At 45.8% G+C, this 10,620-nt stretch overlaps 1 protein-coding gene across 3 annotated transcripts; it reads left to right on the forward strand.

The window, feature by feature from the left end:
• Window positions 1–2,753: 2,753 nt before the first annotated feature.
• On the forward strand, window positions 2,754–8,554 carry CFL2 (cofilin 2). Of its 3 annotated transcripts, none has more exons than XM_065064076.1 (4): window positions 2,754–2,915; window positions 4,367–4,674; window positions 4,776–4,852; window positions 4,945–8,554. In XM_065064076.1, exons 1-4 carry the CDS (start codon window positions 2,913–2,915, stop codon window positions 5,055–5,057), a joined length of 501 nt encoding a protein of 166 aa, XP_064920148.1. In that variant the 5' UTR covers window positions 2,754–2,912; the 3' UTR covers window positions 5,058–8,554. The 3 variants fall into 3 exon arrangements, with proteins under 3 accessions (XP_064920148.1, XP_064920149.1, XP_064920150.1); XM_065064077.1 differs by lacking the exon at window positions 2,754–2,915 and adding an exon at window positions 3,133–3,201; XM_065064078.1 differs by lacking the exon at window positions 2,754–2,915 and adding an exon at window positions 3,152–3,207.
• Window positions 8,555–10,620: the final 2,066 nt, after the last annotated feature.

Raw genomic sequence — 10,620 nt, forward strand, 5'->3', positions numbered from 1 at the left:
AAGCAGAGGCCTTGCTTCCATGGGAAATGAGGCTGAAACGGTAACATCGAGTTTAGTGACTCTGATAGAAAAGCAAAGGGGATGTACAGGGTACAAAAGGAAAGGACTATGACTTCAGAGAGCTTCAATGCATAAGGCAACTTAGTCCATTATAATCACTTTGTGCTAATGAGCATCCAGGAGTTGAATCCAAACAAACAGTGCCTTCTGCTTCCCAGTGAGTCATTTCTTCCATCCCCGGAGGGCGAGGGGAGGCTTGGAGGGCTTCCTCAGAGGCATGCGCTCCACATAGGGTATCATTCACAAAGCTTTTAGTGCTGCTGCTGGGCTCTCTGAATCATAGGGCTATTTCAGTGGTGCCTGGTGGGATGCAGGTCTTGTAGCACAAGGGTAGTGAAACTCAGGGCTTCCTGAGGGCAGCCAAGGTGGGGAACCAGTTTTGTCCGAGTGTGCTCCAGCAAGATTTGCTTGGTCATTATTGCTCTTGGCTGGACAGTGGCCATTTCTGTGGCCTTCAAGGTCACCACTGGGCTCTATCACAAGTTCCTTCCCTGATCACTGGGAGTCCATTGTTCATTTTCTTGAAAATAAGAAGCCCCTTTCTGCTTACCTGTGACCTGTTTTTCACCCTGAAAAATTATCTCCAATTCTGTTGAACTCATTTATCTCTCAGAGGTGTCAATAAAGTCCTAAAATATTCCTTTTTCAGTACTCCTTCCTCTGTACTCTTGACAATTTGCCAGGTACCAGTCAGTGATGTTCAGGAGCAGCCCTGTGTGCCTCAGGTATGCACCTTGTGAGGTGATGAGAATAACAAGCACTTCTGATTCATTATTCAGTTTCCATGGTAGTAAAGACAGAGGGTTAGTCACGCACAATTTTGGAGTTGTCATCCCTGGAGCATCTACCCAGCCGCACAACTCCAGAGCTGGTAACTCTTTCTTGGGGCATCTACCCAGCCGTCCAACTCTGGAGCTGGTAACTCTTTTCCCACCTTTCATTTCACCAGCCTGGGATGTGCAGTGCAGAGGCCCTGCATCGGTGGCTGAGGGCACTCACACACAGCACGTTCATGGTACTGCACCAGTGTTAGAAGAACACTGAGCCCACGGCAGCGATGTACGGCACAAGGGCACAGCTACATCTGCTTACAAAGGCGAAGGAACCCCCATGCTGCTCTTTGCCGTAGTAGCCTCCCAACATTGTGTACAGCTGCAAGGACACAGACCTCCACTTGGGGCACTGAGAAGGGCCTGTGTCACACACGGCGCCGTGATGCACTGCAGTGTCGTGAATGCTGTTTTGGGATACATTAAACCATCCTGATGGGGAGGATCTGAAACCACTCCAGTCCACCCCAGTCCATGAAGCTACACAAGAGCAGCAGATGCCCAGAAATGGGGCTGTCAAGGCATTCCCGTGGACTTACGTTGGTTTAAGCCAACCATAAAACTGTGTTTTGAGAGTTATCCGGTTTAGAATTTGTGCTATTAATTCTCATTAACAATTTTCACCTCTCCTAACTAGTTATTTGCTTGATCAAAAAGCAGCACATACTGAATTTGAAAACTGAATTGCACAATGGCTGACTCTTTAAATGTAAGTATGCAATAAAGGGTCTCCCTTGCAGGCACTGAACAGGCTGTAGAAGTGAATGAGAGGCCATCAACTAGAAAAAAGCTGAAGTTAATAAACTGGACATTTTCAGCTCAGTGGCAGTGGGGGGGTCCTGAATGTGTGGGTGTAACAAGCTGGAGGCATAATATAGCTCCACGTCAGTGATTTCAAAGAAGATGGGCCAAATTCTGAATACTGATGAATGTCAATCAGTCTTGAATTCTGCATAGAGAGAGGGCAGGATGTGACTCAAAAACTGGAAACACAGTGGCTCCTCTGGTCAGCGTAGCAGTGTACAGTAATGGAGAAAAGGGAAAAAATCCCACATCCCCCACACAATGCAGCATGAATGTATATATACATATATGTATATATATACATGTGTACTGCTAAAACACTAGCTAGCCGTTTTCTACGAAGGTACTATTAACAATTCAGGTGTTCTGGGGACAGACAGCTAACTGTCCACAACACAGGTGGTGTGCTCACACACACTGCTGGTGGAAACCCTGCTTGTTTTGGAGCTCTTGGCTTTCACACGCACCAGTTCAGGGAGCAGAGAGCTGCACGGTCCCGACCATCCCCTTGTCCGCTGCCATGGGCTGCAGCACACAGCAAACACAGAATGCCCCCGACGCCGTCTTGTCGGGCTCATGCAGACACACAGACAGCGCTCGGCCACGAAGCACGAACAGGGGTGCGGTGCCAAAATCGTGACTTTAGAGCATCGGAACACACCCTGGCGAACACAGCGGCCCCAGGCAGGAGCGGCCCCAGGCAGGAGCGGCCCCAGGCAGGAGCGGCGGGCAGAGCGGGAGCGCCCGTGCCTGGCTCCAGCGCGACCCGCGCCGTCCCGTCCCGTCCCGTCCCGCCCCACCCGACACGGCTGCGGGCCGCCTGTGCCCGGCGCCGAGCCCGCAACAGCCCGCGCCCGCCGGGGCAGGCCCGGGGGTGGCCGAGGGTGGGCGCCGGTGGCTGCGAGGCCGAGGCGGCCGCCCGGGCGCTGCCAGCCGCACCCCCGGGGCAGCAGCGGCTGCCCGAGCCGCGCAGAGGGCCGGACCCCGCAGCCCCGGCGCGGTCTGGCCCAGCCCCGCGGGGGGCGGCCCGGCCCGGCGCGGAGCGGCGCGGCCCGGCGGCACGTGGTGGCGGCGCGGCCCATGTGACCGGCCCTCCCCGGCCGCCGCGGCTCATCCCCCGCCCGGCCCGAGTCCCCGCCCGCTTCGCCCCCAGCGCAGCGCTCTCCTGCGTGGAGCAGCACCGCACCGCAGGCAGCCGCTGCCCCGGGACCCGGCGCCATGGTAAGGGCGGCGCGGCGCGGCCGAGCGGGGAGGGCGGCTGGCGGGGGCAGCGGCGGCGCGGGGCTGAGCAGAGCAGGGCAGGGCAGGCCCGGCGCGGCCCCGCGGCCTCTGGCGGCCATTTTAGTCTAATTTTAGCCGGGTGCGGGGGGAAGGGGCGGTGGGAGCGGCCGCGGGGCAGGAGCGGGCGGCGGGGCGGGCCGCGGTGGGGCCGGGGGCTGGCGGCTCGGGCCCGGCGGCGCAGCGCAGCGCTCCCTGCGGAACCGCTCGGGCGTGCGAGCGCCTCTCGGTGCGGGTGAGGGGCGGCGGTCCGGCCGCTGCCGGCGGGCGCGGGGAGAGGGGCTCCCGGCGGGGCCTGCGCGGCTCCCGGCGCCCCCTCGGGGGAGCCGCTGCTGCGGCCCGGCCGGGCCCCAGAGGTGTCCGCGGCCGGTGGGGGAGCTGCCGGTGCCGGCCCGGGCGCGCTGGGGCTGGAGCGAGGGTCGGGGCGAGCCGGGCTGCGGGGCGGCCGCTCCCCGGAGGCGAGGGCCGCCCCTGGAACAAAGCCGTGAAGGGGGCAGGCGGCTCCCGCGGGGACAAAGCCGGCGGCTCCCGGTGCACCTGCCTGCCCCGCACCGCCGCGGGCAGCGCCGCCGCCCCAGATGCGGCTGCGGGGCCGGAGCCGGGGCGCTGCGGTTGGGAGCAGCCCGCGCCCTCGCCATGGGGTTCGGTGCGCTGTTGTGTTTCTGCCGCGAGCTCCCCGCTTGCCCTGCCAGGGTCTGGTTTTGTGGCTGTTGCAGGCTCGGGTTTTGAACGGCTTGCGAGCCCTAAGGAAAGCGGGATACATTGTAACTGGTGTTTTCCTACAAAGAAAGAACGAGCAGGGAGTACTTGTGTGCAGCAGTGCGAAGTAAAATTCAGGAGTTTTTAAAGCGTGATGTTGAAGCTGACACAATGCAGAAAACATTTCTGCTGCTTGTAGAGCCTTACATCACCCAGCAGAATGAGAGTCATGACAGTGCTGGATGTGGGCTGCTGCTGTAGTGTTCGTTCCGCTAAAAACGAGCAAAAAGAACAAAACCCCCACCCTCCATCCCAACCCCAAACTACAAACTCCTCTCCTGTGTTCAGCCCCCATCCAAGCCCCTGCTTCCCAACCTTCCCCCCAGTGAGCCAGGGGTATGATAAGGTAATGGAAAACTGCTTGAGTAGTACAGTTGTATGCCTAGTTGTATAAAACTGCCATCAGCTGAAGATGCTGAGATCTGCAACAGGAGAGTACAGAATTTACACCTCCTTCATATCTTCTGCTCCAGTCCTGCAGGAATTACTAAATTCATAGTGTGTTCACGTTGAGTACAGTATTTTTATTCTTACAGGGGCAGGCAGACTTCTTTATCTAGCACTGTGGGCTATCGTCTTGTCTGGTGAGTGTTAATTTCTGCTGTTTAAATTATTCCTTTGATCTCATTTTACAGGCTTCTGGAGTAACAGTGAATGATGAAGTCATAAAGGTTTTTAATGACATGAAAGTAAGGAAATCTTCAACCCCAGAAGAGATTAAAAAAAGAAAGAAAGCCGTTCTCTTCTGCTTAAGTGATGACAAAAAACAAATAATTGTAGAGGAGTCAAAGCAGATATTGGTTGGTGACATTGGAGATACCGTGGAGGACCCCTATACAGCCTTTGTAAAGTTGCTACCTTTGAATGATTGCCGATACGCTTTGTATGATGCCACATATGAGACAAAGGAATCTAAGAAAGAAGACCTGGTATTTATATTCTGGTGTGTAAGAGCAAAGCTTGTTGTTAAACTTGAATATTCCAGAACTAACACCGGATGACTGAATAACTGTTTGGTTGTGTTTTTTCTTTTTCCCTTCAAAGGGCTCCTGAAAGTGCACCTTTAAAAAGCAAGATGATCTACGCAAGCTCTAAAGATGCCATTAAAAAGAAATTTACAGGTACAACCTTTAAAATGTTTTGCTTGTTATTTATAATGCTGTCTAGATCTTGAGGTTCTCACAAGTATGTTTGTTTTCCGTCTGCCTTTCAGGTATTAAACATGAGTGGCAAGTAAATGGTTTGGATGATATTAAGGACCGTTCAACGCTTGGAGAGAAATTGGGAGGCAACGTGGTAGTTTCACTCGAAGGAAAACCCTTATAAAAAGACAGACAAGTGCCATCTGGATCTAAGGAGCTTCCATTTCTGCAGCTCGTTCAATTGGAATAGTATTAGTCTCCCTGTCCCCTGCCCTCCTCAAAAAATAAGTCCTTTCCCTAGTGCCCCTGAAGGAGATGTCATTGTTAAGCAGTCTACCAGTGATTGCCATTAGACTGTTTAATCCTGGTAGTTTTTGGTAGGATCCAAGGAATGCTTTCACGTCATACTCTTAGCCAAAACTGACGTGGCAGGCATTCCTTGCAACGTGTACAATGAATGTGATAGTTAATGTGAATAGTCCAGCAGACAGCAAAGGGTAAGCTAATTGAATGCCTTGAAAGTATTGTCCACTGGTCGGATGGTAGACTCTATACAGTATTACTTACAGTTGCACTTGATTGCAGTTCCATGAGGCTCTTGTGCATTCATACACCTCACCTGCCTTGACAAGCCTATTTTTGTGACATGGCAGCACACAACACTATGCATTTAAAGCACTTTTTTGTGATATGTTTGACCTGTCCCCCCCCGCCCCCCAAGGAATGCCAATTAAGTTGCTGTAACTGTGTCATCAAATCATTGTAGTACCTCAGTTTCATTCCTGTTACATGCATATCTTTATAAATGAAGTAGCTGTTACGATGCCTTTTGTTTTCCAGTGAATGTACACTACTGAACAGGAGTAGAAGTTACCTGTTTACCATGTGAGTCTTGAAACACTAAAGTTTTGTAAAACATCAATCATGGTGGCAATTTCTGTATTAAAAAGAGCCTTAAATGGAACGTTGTTTTTTTGAGATCAAGAACTGGCCACGTTGCAATAAAACGTGTGGCTTATTACAGAATGTTGCCTTGTTTTCATTGGAAAATATAGTTTTTAAGTATGTTTAATTTAAGCATATTTCAGATAACTTCTGTGGAAAGTATTGTAAAGATAAATAATCATTAATCTCAAATAATGCAGTTTTTTCATTCCTAATCATGATTTAGGCACTGCTTTACAATACTTTGTGGCTCTGTTCTGATCATTCAATAAAGGACCTGATTCTAGTTTACCATTGAAGAAGCTACCACTACTAAAGACCATTAGTTCCATGAAACACTTGTGTCAGAAACATATGAAGTGATTAACCACGCAGTGTGTTTCGTACCTGAATGTTCTTAAAGTTCTACATGTCGGAGTTAAACCTTGCACAAAATCTTACAGCTCACTGTCTTTTTTTTGCTAAGGTGATGTGTAATGACAATTGTATGCAGAATATGAAGCCGATAAATGATTTTTGTTTCTTTGAGGGTTGCAGCGGAGGCGGGCTTGGTACAAGAAATAGCCTAAATTAACTGTTCTACTTGTTAGCTTCTATGTAAATAGAACTGGAAAGTGTTTGCCACTACTGAGGCTTGCATTGGGGACATGTTTTGGCTGGGAGCCAAATAATGCTCTCCTTATAGAGAATTTGATCTGCTCTGTGTGAGCAATCCTCCGTTAGCCAGAGCTATTTATGGCAAACACATGCTTTTGTATCTTGTCATCGTTATCCACAAATGGCAAAACTGGACATGATTCTCCTGGTATGCGTAAAGGAGCGCTGTTGGGCAGCCACTCGCAGCCGAGCTGTACATGCTGCTAGAAGGAATGCTCTTTATCATTACCTTATTTTAAAAAGTGGGTAGAGTAGAACTATGGAGCTTTTAAATATGGGCCCTTTATGTTCAGTTCATAGCCCTTTTTCAACAAGGAAACAGACAATAATAAAGTTATTTTTCTTTTTTTCTTTTTTAAGAAGTAGTTTAAATAACTTAGTGGTACTGTGTTTAGGCTCTCTTGTCCTGTAGAACTTTAAGACTTTGTTTCAGGCTTCTGGCTATCCCTATGACTTGCACACCTCATTGTGTTAGCTGTTGTATGTAGACTAAACTTTACTAGAATTTAACTCAAAAGGCATGATGACCACTGACTTACTAAGTGTATTAATGAGTCTTGGTTTTGTTCTACAAAACTCTCCTTTCAGGTACCTTTTAAGTTTGAGAAGTAACTGATGGTATGCATGTTGTCTAGATAAAGGAAAAAAACCCTTTTTATTCCTCAAAATAGGCTATTTCTGATTATTCACGTTGTGTGTAAAGCCCAGTTTAATGTAAGGATCTCCTTTGTGCTTTATGTTTGACTTCAGTTCAGTACAGTATAATGAAATTATCTTTTAACTGATTTTTCGCAAGGTATAAACGTTTTCCTTAGAGAAAGCCAAAACTGAAAATGTTAAATTTTAATAAACCATTTGAATTTCATTTTAGACAGTAAACTTTTTTAAAGAGTACTGTGCTTAAATTTATTGTTTGTCTGTGCTGCAAACAGTCTGGAGAGATGTCTGTGGCTTCTAAGTTGACTATGAAAAGTTACTTTTTATTTTTTTCTTGTTTTTATTTTTTTTTCTTTTTTTAACTAGCTTAGATGTGTATTCACTCAGTCCAAGTAGATAAAAAATTGAAGCACAAACTGTATTTATGTAAGATTCCTACCAAAACAATTTTGGATCCAAAAGGATCAGCCTGCCCTCAGTTTGTTCTTGAAATGACTGACTGATGCGAGGTCCAATTCAGATGGCTTGCTTTTTTTTTTTTTTTTTTTTTTTTTAAAATAACCAACAATAAAGTGCTACAGAACTGTTACTGTTTGAATTATAAAACAAATGAGAGACAGCTGGCATCTGTTCCGAAACGGTTTGTCAGCTGTTGTTTTCTGTCATTATGCAAAATGGTGAGGGCCTCATTGTGATCGAGAAGTGGAGGAAAATCCTCTCGAGTTGAATATCTTCTGTGTATCTCGGTGTAGACGTGACTTTTGGGTATCGTGGCTTCAGTTATTTTATTGATCAAGAAACATAAAATAAACTTTTCATGAGAGTAGCTTGTGCAGAAACAGCATTTTTCTTCTAAAAATACTTTGAAACCAGCAGTTGTTTTGTTTGATTTGGTAAATCCTGGAAGAGGTACACACATGAGGGCTTGATTTCCCCAGAAAGGGAGATCGGTCCAAGATAAGGGTGAGAAAGTGATGTTTATGCTTGTGGCGATTTTAGAAATGCAAAGCTTAAATAGGTACGGACTTGAGTGTAAAAATCACTCCTAGTCAGATTGTTAAACAGAGTTTGAGTATGTTCAGTTAAAATCCGAAGCGCTTCTCTAACCGGAAGAGTCTTTTTCTGCTGTACCATTCCCTCAGAACAAGTGATGAAATACAGCAATTGCCACAATTTGATAATAAGCTTTACTCTCTTATGCCAATTCCAGTATAAACCAAATTTTCATGTCTGCCTATTTTTTACAAACTTCTGTAAGTTACCCCTTAGTTTGTGGTGGCGAGTTAATGATTGTAGAGTGAAAACACAGCACTAATGGTGGATGAAAGATCATCAATGTAGCACCTGTCTATTAAGTATTGAATTTCTTTGAAATATTTCTGATTTTGAAAACCTGGTATAAATAAAATTAATTTAAATGTCTCCAGATGTTGAGTATGTTTGTGTGCTAGGTAACACCTACACTAATCACTTTGCTGCTGTCTTCGGGAGCCACCCAGACACTGTGAAAGGAGAGATCAGAAAGTAAAAGCATGAAGTATGTTTATTTTTGTAATGGGTTTCAGCTACAGCCCATTCAGTTCAGTACCCAGTGGTAGCAAAAGCCAGCACTGGTGGCTCTGGAGATAGGCATAAAGGAGTTTGTAGTGGCATGGTGATGGGTAACTTTTTTCTTGTGTTGGGTCCCAGCTCATACGTTCAGAAAGTCTGATGTTTTTTTTAAGGTAGCAAAAAGTATGTTGGTTGACATAAGTCATTTTAAATACTCAGAAGAAACGGAACGGATGCAGTGTGACAAAAGGTGACTCTGTGAAGAATGATCGAAGGATTATTCTTTTGGTATCAGTGGTATCTCTCCTGTTAATGTAAAATCTCTTGGATCTAGGAACAGCTTAACTGGAAGAGAGTTGATTTTGTAGACAAAGCTGTCAAAAAACAGCTTCACTGGGTTGTGTGGAGGAGACAGGCTTTGACACTGTAGATGAACAATCTTGTTTACCTAACAAACTTTGTATGTGGCTATAGGGGACATATATGAGAATACACATTAAAAATGAAGGAAAGGTCTCTAAGAAATTAAGGATCTTTATAGAAATTACTGCTTAGTTAAAAAATGTTCTCTTCTTACTCTATTCGTATCCAGTGCCTGATAACCTCTTGAATTTGGGCATTTCCCTGCCTCACCCCCCATGCTGTTAAATCTACAATAATTCCCATACATCTTACTATTCCTTGCATTGCTTATCTCTGCCATCTACTAATACTATATGAAAAAAATACAAAAGTGATAAATTAAAACCTTTCATAGGAAATTGAAACAGGTAACATAATATATGTTGTTTATTTGATGATGTAATAGAATTTTCTTTTTTATATTGCAGCAAAAATGTGTGCTATTTGGAGGCACTGAGTGATTTTGACATTGCATTTTTATTATCTTTGTAGGTTAATATTTGTGTTTTCAGCTTTACTTCATAATTACTTAGAAAACTGATGATTGGAAAATAAATTTGAAGGTGCTGCTGGTTGTTTTTCAAGTTCCTAAATGTCGATTCGGACGATAAAAAATGTGCCAACTTGAATTTCCTGCCGTTAGCTTCATTTTTATTCCTGGGTGAACAGGCGTAGGAATGTGTGTAGCTGTAATCATGCCTTCTCCTCTTCCACCTCTTTATTTTTAAAAACAGCTGTGTCACTGCAAATCCCTACCATCTGCCCACCATCTTCTCTAAAGCTTTGCAGACAATCTCCACTTGTACCTTTTAGTATCTATTTCCCCCTCTTGTTTGTGATTGTAGGGATTTGATTTAGAAAAACTGAACACTGTAACAATATGCTCCTCAAAAGCTTTTCTATTATGCAGAAAGTTAAAAGCATCAGTTACTCTCTGGTGAGCACAGCTGCAGGGTGTACATCGGCTTGAAAAAATAGATGTGATTTTGAGAACAGGTTTAGAAGAGCCTGATTTGTGGCAGCACTGCTTTCATCTCTGACCTTCTGTTAAGGCTGATGTGAGAGCTAAGCTTTTCTTCCATTTTAGCTGTTTCAACAGAAAATGGAATGTGCGTGTCGCAAACAAGGTGCAGAGGAAGGTTTAGAAGATGCAGGTTTTCATGGAGACCTGTACATCTGGGGGCAGGGGGAAGGCTACAGCACAGGATTGGCTTCCTTTTAATTTCAGCATGGGCTTACAGCTGTAAAGACTGAGCTTATGTTGTCTTTTGCTCTGCCTGAACATCCTGATTCCACTGTCCCAAGTGCCTTGATGCTTTTAGGCAATGAAATATGAACACGCAGCTCTGTATCAGTGCAATTTGTTTTACTCCTGTAAATATGAAGCCGTGCTGTAATGGGGCTTCTGGTTAGTGATACCGTATAGGTGATGCACCTAAGCTGCATTTGAACAACCCTTTAAAATTGTGTGGTTTTTCATTATACCCAATACAATAATTAAGCTATTACGTTGGGAGTGAGGATGATCTGATGTA

This window comes from Columba livia, chromosome 5 (genome assembly GCF_036013475.1).
Source record: "Columba livia isolate bColLiv1 breed racing homer chromosome 5, bColLiv1.pat.W.v2, whole genome shotgun sequence".
NCBI classification, from domain to species: Eukaryota; Metazoa; Chordata; class Aves; order Columbiformes; family Columbidae; genus Columba; species Columba livia.

What these genes read in the sequence shown, in the direction of transcription:
- CFL2 (XM_065064076.1), top strand. An exon ending in GACCTGGTATTTATATTCTG is followed by an intron (nt 4,675 to 4,775) that starts GTGTGTAAGAGC and finishes TTCCCTTCAAAG; the next exon opens with GGCTCCTGAAAGTGCACCTT. An exon ending in CATTAAAAAGAAATTTACAG is followed by an intron (nt 4,853 to 4,944) that starts GTACAACCTTTA and finishes TCTGCCTTTCAG; the next exon opens with GTATTAAACATGAGTGGCAA.